This window comes from Anarrhichthys ocellatus, unplaced genomic scaffold, assembly GCF_004355925.1.
Source record: "Anarrhichthys ocellatus isolate YVR2014 unplaced genomic scaffold, GSC_Weel_1.0 scaffold4, whole genome shotgun sequence".
Taxonomy (NCBI): domain Eukaryota; kingdom Metazoa; phylum Chordata; class Actinopteri; order Perciformes; family Anarhichadidae; genus Anarrhichthys; species Anarrhichthys ocellatus.
The window spans coordinates 8691853-8705569 of record NW_022280034.1 but is presented as its reverse complement, the minus strand read 5'-3'; the positions used below and the strand labels follow the sequence as shown (position 1 = coordinate 8705569).

The 13717-nt window shown below is 40.4% G+C and overlaps 1 protein-coding gene across 7 annotated transcripts in view; it reads left to right on the top strand.

Annotated features, from left to right (window-relative positions):
- Nucleotides 1-13717, top strand: part of LOC116381146 (protocadherin-15-like) — a 231534-nt gene that overhangs the window by 183671 nt on the left and 34146 nt on the right. For all 7 annotated transcript variants that reach the window (XM_031843009.1, XM_031843011.1, XM_031843010.1 and 4 more), the window contains 2 exons: nucleotides 10960-11069; nucleotides 11970-12110. In XM_031843009.1, the coding sequence (XP_031698869.1) occupies nucleotides 10960-11069; nucleotides 11970-12110 (251 nt within the window). The remainder of the gene's footprint in view (nucleotides 1-10959; nucleotides 11070-11969; nucleotides 12111-13717) is intronic.

The following is a 13717-nucleotide window of genomic DNA, read 5'->3' as shown; positions in this document are numbered from 1 at the left end:
TTCATCACAAGTCAGAGAATTTCACAATTGTATGTGTTTCGGCATTTACTGTGATGTAACTCACTTTCATATACAAGAATCACCCAGCTTTTTAGTGGACGTCATAGGAGAAATGTGTCTTTACTTAAATTTCAGTTTGCATCTTTCTTTTTTAAAACACCTGAGCATCATAAGTTCTAAGACAATGAGCTTGTTTTGGAGTAATTGCAACTTCAGTGTCAATACAGAAATACAGTATTATCCCACTATTACTGACAACATTTCAAGGTTTGTCTTTCACACAGAGCACACGAAAGCTCCCCTCTATTTTTTGGAACAGGGTTAGAGGCAAGAAAGAGATATGTCAGCCAGCCATATAATACTGCATTTATGAATATGTAACATAGCTTCAAGCTGAAAGTGTGTGTGTGTGCCTGCCTGTCTATATGTGCAGGTTGTAGAATATGTGTGTATTTGTATTTTATTGTATTTGTTAAAGGGAAACTTAGTCGATCTTCAACTGGCTTTGTGTCGTTGCAATGTGGTTTGTTTGTGCAAATGGACGATGTTTGGATTCCCTCTGTGTTTCCGGCTCCCAGAGCTTCCTGCATATTTGCAGACGGGGAGAAATTAGACATTTTACGTCTTCTGGCTGATTTTTGCCGGCGGGTGAGCGGTAGGTTCTTGGTGCTGGCAGCGTGGAGGGAGGTTGCAAATTGTTCATTTGCATGCCCGCATTGTAGTGATACAAAGCTGGTTGAAAATCTGCAATGTTTCCCTTTAATCAACACATTTTTGTGCACTGTGGATGTCCCTTTCTGTGTGTTTTGCATGTCTCTCTGCCTGCATGTGTGCCTTATATTTTACATTTCTGTGCCTGTATTTTTGTGTTTGCGTGTGTGTATGAGAAATTGTGTTTTTTTTTTTGTTCTTCTAATTCCATGTTGTCGTCACTAAAAGCACAGTGTATGTACAGCTTTCAATTAATTAACCCAGCTTTATTGAATCAGAGCTAATTGTAGTGTGGTTTTAGGAGCTTACTAATGCTCTTTAATGATTTTGTATGGTTTCAACAGACAGACTTCTACCCATGGGTAAGGCAGAATTAGTAATATTAATTCCTTTAATTAAAAGAGTGACGGAATCAAGGGATCTGTTAAAGGCTGTGAACATTTAACGTTCATCACAACAGATTATATAAAATTACAAATGGCTTTATGGATCCAAAATTAGTTATCTGCACACGCCTAAACTTTGAAAAGCACCTTGTCTGTGGCTTTATTTACAGTATAAAGGGCATGTTAGGTAAAACCCACTCTGTGCTCAATTTACTGTAGGTTAACCTAAGGACAATATATGCACAACAAAATCCTGTCAGGCTTATCTGAGGGTATCAGAGACAGAAGGTAGCAAACTGACAGTGTCACGTAGAAAAACATGAAGCCATGAGATGTGAAATTCTATATGCAGTTTCGGCTTCAATAGAGGAGAGGAGGATGGCCATTCAACCGCAAAACTTGAACATTCAATAACATTTGTTGATGGAAGCCCCCACTGACCCAGCTATCCTCATGAGGAGAACTTTCCTTAGTCCTGATGGCCAGACCAACCAACCAATCTTGTGAGAGGCTGTCAAAGAAAGATATTTCTAAACGCGTACTGTTACATCAGTATGACTCCAGCAAACTGTATTTGAAATGAAACAGCTTAGCGTAAAGTGCTGACTCTCAGCTTCAAGTGTGTTCTTGGTTGTTCATATCCATATGTTGTTCATATCCATATGAACATATACACCGCTATATGTAGCGGTGTAGGACAAAGTTGTGCCTCAGGGGCATGTATAAAAAGGTCTACAATTTCCTTCACTGGTCATAGAATGACGACAGCTGAAAGTCAGCACTTTAACCTTCTGTGGTCAATGTTTCATCTCAAATCCAATGAACTGCCGTACAAAAAGAACACCGTCTCTATACTTACAGACTGTACACAGCGAGAAGTCCACAGATTGGCAATTTGTTATGCAGTTTATCAACTCGCCTTGCCTTAATAGTCAATATCATATGGTAGACACTATTCAATACATTTGGATCTACTTCTTTAATAATATATAAAGATATGTTTGCATACTGCAAAGAAGATGTTATGTACTTTAGGTTATATTAACATTTTTGAGTTCTGAAAAAAAAAATTCTTCATGGCTGTGTGTATATGTTGAGATACAGATGCACAAGCACACAAAGATGCACTTTTGCACACGCGCGCACACACACACACACGCGCACACAGTGCACTAGGACTTAAGCTTTGGCACTGGGACCTGCTGTTTGTGCATTTCCCCTCTGTGGGTGTCTCAGCTAGTAAAACTGAACAAGCTGATGAGGGGGTTTGCTAAATTATTGTAGCAAATGTGTGTAGAGCAGGATGTCTCCCTCACTCTCTCTCTCGCTGTCTCTATCTCTGTCTCTGTCTCTCTCTCTCTCTCTGTCTCTGTGTTTCTCTCACTGTAGGACCATTCTTGCACCTGCAGAATTAGTATGCAGTCAGTATCACATGCGCATGAATAGTTATCAGCACCCAGTGGCAATTATCAGCATGAGGTTAAGTGAATAGAAAGAAAATATTGCCTTCTCAAAGAGTATTGAAAGTCCTCCCTCTACTTCTCTTGCTTTTGTATGCATGTGAGCACGTATGTGTCTGCTTTGTGTTTTTGTGTGTGTGTGTGTGTGTGTGTGTGTGTGTATGAGTATCTGTTAATGCCACTATAGGTCCCCCCCTCCCCCACGCTATCAAAATGCCCCATAGCCTGTTCATTTGTTAATGAATATAATTAGAGAGTTGTGAGAACATCTTCTAAACATCAAAGCTTTTTTTTCCATCAAGAAATTGTGTGATCAAAGATGGCAATATGTTGCTTTGTCTTGCGTCATTGCAACGATGGAGATAAAGCAGTTCACCATGGCGATAGATTTAGATAAAGCAGCTTCTACTGTATCTATCAGGTTCTCAGCACTGATACAGTACACGCTCTGTTCAAGACTCACAGGCAGGAGGTCACAGATTCTATCACTACCAGCCAGCTGGACTACAAAGCCAGAACTGTCAATTTTCCTTTTGAAAGACAACAAGTCCATTTGTCTGCCATGAAGTTAAACTCAAGTAGGGAGAATATTAGATAATATTCAGCTTTGATGAGAAGAGCAAATATTTAATCTGGCACTCGGAAAAGACGGAATAGTTTTGTCTGCCTCTCCTAAAGGCAACACTTCTTTCACATGATACACGCAGCTGTTAAATATACTGCATTATGGATCTAATCATTTCAATTTACTGAAGGTTTGGAATTGGATGAAGCAAATGTGAAAAGAAAAAAATGTGTGAAATTGCTATTGTACATTTTCAGATTTGTGCCAAGCATTTGAAGTCGGGCTTTTCTGAAACACCAATCAATAAATCAATGCATCAGTCAATCTTGATATGTATAGCATTGTTCGTATAGGTTTTAGTTAAACACAAAGTGAATTCAAAGTGCTCTAAACAAGTATTCTCCTTTGGATGACAGTTCAAACATTTATTCCTCTTTTTTATGTTTGCCCCTTTTTGATACTCCTGTTCTTCAAAACGAAGAACGACAACTCTGATTAAGTCTTTGAATTTCACCTTCACAGGGATTGTTACCTGTTCTTCATAAGATAGACTTGTAGACTTGTTGAGAGTTTTAGCCAGTTCAGGAACTGTTCTTGTGAGCCTGTAGAGTCCATGGAGACTGTATGTGATAATGGACAATACACAATACACATGTGTGAAAGAAAATCAGTTTCAGCTAAAGGAACGGTGTTCTGAAATGATACTACTCTCAGATATAATACGTTTTCTCCTACGTTTTGCTGTCTGTATATAATGTCGTCTGCATGTTTCATCCACTATATTTCTAATTCACTTCTACCATTAGGAATAAAATCCAAGAGGCCCGTCCACACTTTAACTATGAGGTAAACGCGTCCGCCCTTAATGCACGTCAAAACAAGCTCATCCGATGCGTGGCTCGATAAATCCAGTATATGTCTATAAATGATACAGTTGAAGGTTACCTTGTTTTGTTGGTGCTTACAAACAGGCAAGTGCACATAGAGTGCTCCTGGCGACATTACGACTGTGGCAACAAATGCCAAACAACCATGATGTTGTTATTTATACGATTGCAGCTGGGAGGCAGCGAGAAAGAGGGGTGAGGTATGGAAGAGAGAGTGGGGGGGGTAACGGGGAAGACTGAAAAAAAGAGAAAGGAGGACAGATAGAGGAATATGTTGGGAGAGGATAGTGGAGGGAAGCAGTTCTGAGATACGGAGTGAACATTTGAGAGTGAAAGTGAAAAGAAAGGAGAGGGAGAAAGGAAAGCTAAAGAGGGAGGGGGCACGAGAGCAACTGAAGTAAAAGTCTGAGGGGAGAAGAAACAAGAGAAAAAACAAGTGTAGTTGATAGACAAGCAGTAAGGCAGACAACATGCCCACACAGACAGATCTACACATAGGCAAGGAAAGTCTTTGAAGTGGCAGATGAGCTGACAGGCTGACATATTGAAGCAGATTGAAACAAACAAGTACACAAGCAGGTAAAGACTGGAATCGAGAAGCGCTGAGACATAGATGGACAGATGGGATATTCCACGAGCTTGATGGACTAACATGTCAGTAGTCATTCAGTGAATCATTGAAAGGCTCATTTCAGCCAATGAAAGCATAAAAAACGTAATGCATACAATCGAAAAAATGTAATGTAACAACTTCTTAAATAATAAAACCTCCACTGTCAGGGTTGAGAAACAGAGTTGTAGCCTGAATGCATCATGCAACTGTTTCTGCAGGTGTGCGTGTCCCTCGAGCGATGCCAGAGGGTCGCATGTGGAACTTGAAAAGTTGAAAAAGGAGGGTTAGCGCAGTTGGGCAGATTCAGCCTTCCTCATCTCCTCCCGGTTAGCTCACTACTCTCTCTAACACCTGTAGAAACGGGTTATGTGGCTTTGACACCCACATTTCGCAAACCAACAGATCAAAGAAAAAAAGTTGAAATGGGCCCTCTGTAAAATCACAAAGTCAGACCGTTTCTTTCTTCTCAGGCATTTGGCAATTGATTACATAACGATCTTTTCAAGAGGGATACAATGAGGATGGCCAAAAGACTACAGACGGCAGCTTCTGAACAAAAAGTTGGCAGCTTTTAAATGACTCATTTTATCAGCCCGGTCAGTTCTTTCATATTTGCTTTACATGAATGCTAACGCGACAGCTAACATACAGCTGAAACTACTATGTGTTGCTGACTCAGAATAAAGGCTGGAGTAAGTCGATGGTAAAAGCAAATTTACCTCATAACTTGTCAATGCCAGACCGGTCCTTTTTGAGTGTCTCTTAATTAACAGTATCTATTTAAATAATTATCTTTTTTTCAAACATGTTTTCAATATATTTTTAGTGATTAGGTTTTTACTCTTACGTGGGCTGTCAAGCGCCTGATAAGAAATTGCACCATGATGATTGATGGCGCGGTTCCAAGAATAGACTTGGTTTTATTGATAACAGGCAGAAATCGTGACCCTCTCCTGACATCTCTTCACTCTCTCGCTCTCACACACAGACGAGAAATTACAGCCACACACACACACCAACAAATGTTTGAGTAAAACTTCTCAAAGTACAAAATGACACACACCAGCACTCACAGGTGGATTAAAGCTGAGTCTGGATCAAATGCTCTCATTTGAATCATTTTTGTAACAGTTGCCTGTAACAACATTGCCTTTGTTATCCTGAAGAAACCACTCTCACATATTTTTATCATGACTTTAATAAATTACAAATTATTCTCTTTTTCCACTTACAGCATGTAAAGTTTCAGCAAAATCCACCCACACGTGGTTTGGTGCACAACACTATGGTGTCAGAATCATCGTCTTTTCTCACACTTTTTAATTACCATTTGAATTCAGTTGGATAAAGGTTTCAACCTCAGTCCTCGTTATTCTTTCCAAAATGATCAATTCAACAGAAATGCAAAAGCCAGGTTTTTTTTATTGGACTTGAGTCTCTAGTTCCAAATATAATTGTACCGCACATGTCAGTGCACGTGAGCATGGTTGTGAATAGGGGGGGAGATGCATCAGTCTACAGACACACTCACAGACATACAGACATATTATTACAGAAGTTTTGTTCGATGCATTTTCTCTTCACAGCGTATATGACTTGGCATTTTAACTCAAACACTCAAATCTACACAAACATATTCTTTCTTCATTCTCTTCCACTGTACAATACCCTTTTCTCTTCTTTTTCTTGTTTCTTCGTCTCTATATATCACCTTCCCTCTTGAGTCCCTCCTCTTCTCAAAAGCCCTTGTAAATACTGCTGGTTCTTTTTCTCTCCCTGCTCTGTTTCGTATTATGTTTTATGTATTAATACGTCAACAGTGCTCCACTCAAGTTCGACTCTTTGAGAGATGCTAACCAATTTGACTGTCTGTTGACAATTATGACAAGACTGTAAAGCAAAAAGGTGAGAAGAGGGCCAAGAAAAGAGAAAAAAATAGCTGAGACACTTGATGGCTGAACAAAGAAAAGAGAGAATCAGTTTGGTCCTTACATCAGTGTGTATCTCTGAGAGGAGGGATTGACAGAAAGAAGGAGTGACACAAATTGAGGAGGTCATGTGTGAACCAGTGCAGCAGGATGGAGAGCAATGTGGGTTTAGAGAGAGAAGGAAAGTGCCAGAAGGTACAGAAAATGAATTTTGATTATTCAAACACTGCTGAGCAGAAATAATAAACAGAGCCCTGGCATCTGTAATCGAATCACCAATTTTGGCGCACTACCACAACATTTTAACTACGGCCTTCTGAGCTGATGTTCCCAAAAGACCAAAAAGCAACAGTTTGGAAAACCTAATTTCAAAGAGTCTGATGTTGTAAAATTGCAACACCTGCCTTATCAGAAAACTGTTGGGATTTCAACCAGCATGCCTCTCTAAGCTCTTGAAAATGTATGGACATGTGAACTGAAAATTGCCTTTCAGTTCTGAAAAATGGCCACAGCAGGAGAAGACGTAACCTACAGAACTCCAGCCAGTACCTAAATATTATTACTGCAGGCAGTTAAGATCCCTCACTCAACAGTCTTCAAATGAAAAAATCCCACAGTCAATTAGTAATCCTCTGGGAAGGGAGGGAAGGGAATGAACTTTGTGTTGTCATTTTAGGTTGGTGCTCATGTAGTAGTCAGTGCTGCTAGCTCAGGCCGCTTGACCGCTGTGATTATTTTTAACTTATTCCAAGCAAAAGAGCACAGCGGTCTTAGTGGATATCTGACTTTTGCATACCAGACTTGAAAGGTCCTACCTTGAGGGCATCAAAGCAGTTGAGAGAAGAGAAGAGAAACTGTCTATGGGAGATATACAGTACATACACTCCAAATTGGTGACATAAATTAGAAAAATGTACCAGAGAAAGTCCATATAAAAGGCTAGTAGGAAACCTCCATGATCCATGATTTCCATGATCATGAGTCCAATACATGAGTTGTCAGATTCTGGTTCACCAACCAACAAGGTATAATTTTCCTGAGAATGTGTTGGACCAGTTATTGTTGGCTAATCCTCCCATTAGACAAAACAGCCATTACAAACTCATATGTAAACATACATAAATCACCAACAGAAGTGGCTTTCATCTTTACGTTCAGTGTGCAACATTGTGCCAGGTAAATCAAACTGTAAAGTGTGTTGCACATTTTGGTGACTAAAACATATAGTGTGTGTTGATGCTACCTCCAAGGTTAATCAAATTATACAGCATATAAACAGCTTAGATAAAGATACAAATGTTGGCTAATAAGACTTGACCTACTTTAGTTTGCGTTCCTGTCTTCCAGGCATGGCCTCCCACGCCGAGTACAGTACGTCATACAGTAGATCAAACATGACTGTCATGTGGAAAAAAAAAACAGCTCCCGTGAGAATGCATTGCCAGAATCCGATAGAATCAAAGCGCTGCTTGGTATAGAGGATATTGTAATTTGGTGTGGACACAGAGACACAGACAAATAATTTAAAAGAAATGGCAGAACCAGACTTTCAGTAGACGGAGGGGGAAATAAAAAAGAAGCGGAGCTGGAAGGGAATAATGACAAGAAGGGAAGAAGATGCATCATACATATCTGAAAGAGACAAGCTAAAAAGCGTGAGAACAATGAGTGAGACGAACAAATGGCAGTGGCTATAAGAGAAAGACACACAGGGGATGGGAGGGGAGGGTATCATTGCCAACATCTATCACTATCCTCATAATTCTGTCTTTCCCTTGACACTGCTGAAACACTGAACACTCTCACAGCTGTGTTAAGGTTTATGTCCTATAGCCTACATTCAGTTTGATTATGTGCTTCTAGTGTGTGTGTGTGCGCGTGCTGTTCATCAATCACGATGTGTAGACAAAAATCTCTTCACACTGTCTCAAAAAGTCACCAGAAGTTAAATCTTTCATTTACGGTTAAGACCACATCTTTTCGGGTTCTTGTCTGAATTATTACATCACAGTTTGAGTAAGCCTCCAGGGAATGAATGAAAGCCAATACAACGTCCCCACAAGTACAGCAGTACACAGTTTGTGCGCATGCGTGTGTTTCTGTTATCAGCATCAGCCCAGCTTGCTGTAGTTAGGACAGCAATGATTAGAGAGCACAGGAGGGGAGATAAGGGCTTGATAATGAGCTGTGTGTGTGCAGGTGTGTCTGTTTATCTGTACTAGGCAATGCACTATACATGTGAATGGAGACTTGTGTGCATCTTTATGCCCTTAAATGCGTTTTGACCCATCCAGTTGTTGCATGCGTTGGTATCATTGTATTGTATGGTAGGCAAGTGTATCAGCTTACGGGTGTATGTGTGTGTGTGTGTGGTGGGGGGGCATACTCTCAATTGTGCTCCTTCACCTCTGTCAAACAGCCATTGTTGCGAGGGAAGGATGGATAACAATTGTAGCTGAAGTCTGCTGGGATGTTAGCTGGAAGCAGCAGCCTGAGGGAGAGAGAGGGAGGAGGGGGGAGATGGAGGAAAGAGGAGATACGGATGCAGAAGGAGAGCTGTAGGTTGACATCAATGTAGTGGGTTTAAGAGGGACATTTTAATTTTAGTAGTAAACAAGTAGGAGGATACATACTAACTATAGGCGCGTGAATGAGAACATTCTATTTATTTAATTCATTAATGTCGGTGTCAGTTTAAAAAAAACATATAGATATACAACATCAAGAATATTGTTTATCGACAGAGTTAAATGTGGTGCATGTTTGTCTGCTGTGAAAAGGGCCTTCAGTTAGTTAACATCTACACAAACACCCACTCCCCCCCCCCCCCATAGCTCCCCTGTCAGTCCCATTCATCACGTAGTGATTACTCGATAGCTTAGCCAGTTGGTAGCCCATGTTATAATGTTTAGCCAGCTGTGACGGTTGGCCAAATGACTGTACTGGGTTTATTTAATGGAGCAAAATCTGCTGCGAAATTTGAGAGTTGCCAGATTCTGAGAAAATCTGTCAAGGTTGTAAGCGGGGAAAAAGTGCCCACCACATGCAATGAGGGCAGGTGGACAAAAACAAGACAGTGCCTGTGATCTCTCTGAAAGCTTTTGATGGTGTAATTTCACTGCCTGGCTCAGGCCACTAATAGGGCCTGTCAGACACGCTGTTTACAAATGTACTGGATCAGACCAAGATTTATCGAAACACAATGTACACCATAAAAACCTTAATTAAAGGACCATGCAGGGGACTGTGTATGTTTTACAACAATAACTTAATCCACTAGTTGATCAACAGAAAATGTACCAGTGACTATTATTCTAATCAACAAAACTTTTACATTTTTCTAAAAAAGCACAAATACTTTCATCAGGTTTCAGCTTCACAAATTAGTCAAGCTTTTCTGCTTCCTCAGTAAACAGAATGTTATATGTCAATATTAAATGCTATTTGAAATGATGGTGGGCTATATTCACCATTTTCTGGCAATGAACAATTGACAGATTGACAGTTGCTGCAACTTAAACAATTATTTAGGTCTTTTTTTCCAATGCAAATGCTCTATTTATGAAATGATTTAGTACCTTTCAGCCAGCCAATTGACTCGGTTCATTCCAGGATGCATTGACTGTCAAGTCTGTACGCTCACAGATCGGTCCTGGCACCCATTGGGATCCGATCAGCCAGACCACATGCCGAGGTGGCCAGGTTCGCGTTGAGTTCGAGACAGATGTGGTCAGCATGTGGGCACAATATGGACAATTTATCAAACGTAGGGCTCCCATCATCTTCCCCTCACACGGGAGTTCCTCTCCCTAGGAGAACAAAGGGAAGAAAGGAGGATAACTGGTGCTGGAGCACAGCTGAGACCTGCTGTCTGAGTCCTGTTTAGTTACTGCTGATAAAACCCAACATTTCCTGATTCCTGATCAGGAAAATGTGTTCATCACCAAATTAGCGTAGCTTTGTTAGCAGCTATTCTTCAATAAAAAACAGGTTTATGAATACTGCAGGAAAGAAGATTAAGCAGCAAAAATAATGGGGGGTTTAAACTGTGAATAATTTATAGGAATTGGATTATGTCTATCTACTGTTTATGCGGACACCGATGAGTTCTGGCGCATTTGATCACAGGAGTCACATTGAAAAGACAAGTGTAGCCATGGCCTCAGTAGCTCCAAAAGATAGTGTTTACACACACTAGTGCTTACATGCACTATCTTTTGGATAAAGTCGCGGTACATAGAGCTGTCGGCATGAAGTAAAACATGTGGATGCGTTTGGCAGATACATCTCTCAGTTGTATATAACTTGCAGAATTACAGTTTGATCCTTGAGAGCAAGTGGGCCCACAGTCTCCACATACATAATTCATTCTCATATCAGTTGATATTGATTGACTGATCCATTCCCAGGTTTCCACGAGTGAGCGAGGAGGCTGCTGTCGGAACCCCGGTGGGAAACATCATGGCGGCCGCTGTCAATCAAACTATCATCTACTCCATCATCGAAGGCAACCAGGGAGGTGAGTGTACTTAGAGTAGTGCCCCGTGTGGGTCTCAGTCGTGGAGTTGGCTGGATTCACTTCTTGTGTGTGGCGCCAATAAAGTGGTTGGTTTCACTTATACAATTAAGTGGTGTACGTGTGAGGGTCATGCATGTGTTAGTAGACGTTTATGGATAGCATGAATGTTTTTCTAGCCATAACTTTGCAGCTTTAGCTTGTTTTTTTATCCGATTATGAAACCTGCAAAACACGAGGCACGCTGCCCTTTGACTTGGGTATTTTATTGTATTATTGTTGTTGGGCGAGCACAGAACCACCTGTCTTAGCTTCTGTATTGCTCCTCTAACAACAAAAGGGTAAAAAGGATGTTTGCTAACAGCTATTCAGTTGCTTAACGTTAAACCTAAGCGTAAAAAAAAGTAGTTGACGCTACAATTTGTTCAGATATGTCTTGCAGCTTTGCCTTGGTCGACGTTGAAGGTGAGCAAACGTTAGCTTAACAAAACACACTTGTTGTCGGTGCCGCCTCAGATTGCCCGACTCTCAATTCATTCGATTGGACAAGGGGGAAAAAACAAACAAAAAATGATATTGGGTACTTTTCTGATATGAGTTAAAGTTTTTTCAACTCGAGGTCTCAGGCGCTCCTGCAAAAACGCGAGGCACAGCGCTGTCTCTGCTCTGTCTGACCGGGGTCTTAAAGCAGCCTATAGGACTAAAATGTTTCAGGTAAATTTGCTTGTTCTTTGCTGAAGCTGCTTGTTTAATCACCTCCTTTTCACTCTGTAAAACGATACGCTATTAAAGAAAGTAAAAAAAAAATCCTCTGCCTCCCTTTTTGACCTTTCTCCTCTCTTCTGCTCTCTGTTTCTTTCATCCGACTCTTGCTGTCATTCTTTCTCTCTCTTGTCTCTCCAGGTGTGTTCGCCTTAAATGAAACAACAGGAGTGATTTCTACAGCCAAAGGCCTGGACTATGAGGCCAACTCCTCTTATGTTCTAAAGGTAGAAGCAGACTCCATGAGAGTCGGGTCCTCGAACGTCCGAGTTCCCTCTAAGAGTAAGTGCGTGGTTATGTTTATGAACTCCCCTCTAAGATTACAGGACTAACTTCTCACATAGGATTGCATCGCCGCAGATTTTACTGACTTTTTCCCTGTAATGATACACACACGTACGCTAAAGGATTAAAAAATAATAATGCGTTAACTACTACGTGACATTGTCACGATAAACTTGCCACAGGCTTTAGCCTCGTCTCTTGCACATTTCTCTCTCCCACTCCGTCACTCATGCTCTCATTCTCTCTGAAGCTCTCTCTACTTCTTGCTTGTACAAGTTTTCCTCAACTCTTCACCTTGTCTATACAGTTAAGTCTTGGAAGACATGTTATATTGGGCCTCTGCTGCTGTCGTTACCTTTCAGTGAGCCTTTTCCTCTCTCCCAGGTGTCTATTAAACCTGTAGGCTACAGCAGCTTGTTGTCTTCACTGTTGCTGTTTTAAAATGCTTGCCTTTCCTCCTTTTAAATGTGTGCCTCACAGGTCTTGCCGATATTCAATTATGTACCTGTTCAGAATTCATCTCTCGGATATCAAACATGTTTGCACTGTGATCAAAGTGAACAAATGAAGCTGGTGTGCCGTTTGGAAGATTGTGGATTGCATCTGTAAAGCCACAACTTTTCCCCAGATACTTGAACATTGGCACAGAATGACTCTGATTAGTCTCTTGCTCTTTTGCTCTTTGCCCTCGTTCTTATTTCCCGTCTCTTCTCTCTGACCTTTTCTGCTGGTATTCTTTTCTTTCTTATTTTCGAAGCATATTTGCATTCTTTTTAATTGATGCTCAGCTCCCCGGGTTTCCCCTTTTCTCTTTAATTATGTTGTTTACCACATGCTATTGTCATTTCATCCAACTATTTGAATTGAAGCACACTGCAGGGATTAAAACTACAAATCATTGTAGTCATTAGAAAATCTCTTTCAATTATTTTTAGCACGCGTTTTAATCAGGCAAAAATCAATACGATTCTAACAATGTGTTAATCAGGTTTTCTAATTCAAGTGAAGGCTGGAAACCTAAGTAGACATTTTGGTTGAGTGTCTCAATGGCTCTTCTAGATAAGCAGAGCAATGTTTGCATCTGCTTGTTTATCTACGTTTTTGTTTACGTGCTTAAGTTTTTTACGTGTTTTTTTTTCCTTTTCTTTCGTAGAGTAACACTTGAGCAGTTCACAATTCTGGGATGTGTTCTTTGCTTCAGACACATGATTCACCATTTTACAGAGTTTGGTTGATGTGTAGTATTGCAGTTTTACGTGGGTGTGATTCACAACTCCTTGTTTTTGGCCAGATAAGACTGTGAATCAAATTACAATAGTTTTTAACCTGTTTTTGGTCATTTAAATGCAGTTTGTGTGTGTATTTCAAAATACCTCTTACAGTTTAATTGATGCAAAACTTGATTTTGAATCTTGGCATTGACTTTTGACTTGGAATGTGATAATATTGTAATATTGTCACTGGTCATGACCAGTAAAGATTCTTGTAGCGTATATCTCAAAAATATGATCCAATGGTTCAGAGCGGGTCTTTCATCAGCTCTGGAAGTTAACAATGCTTCAGTCATTCCTCAAATATTCTTGCCTAAGGATGTTTTTTTTTTT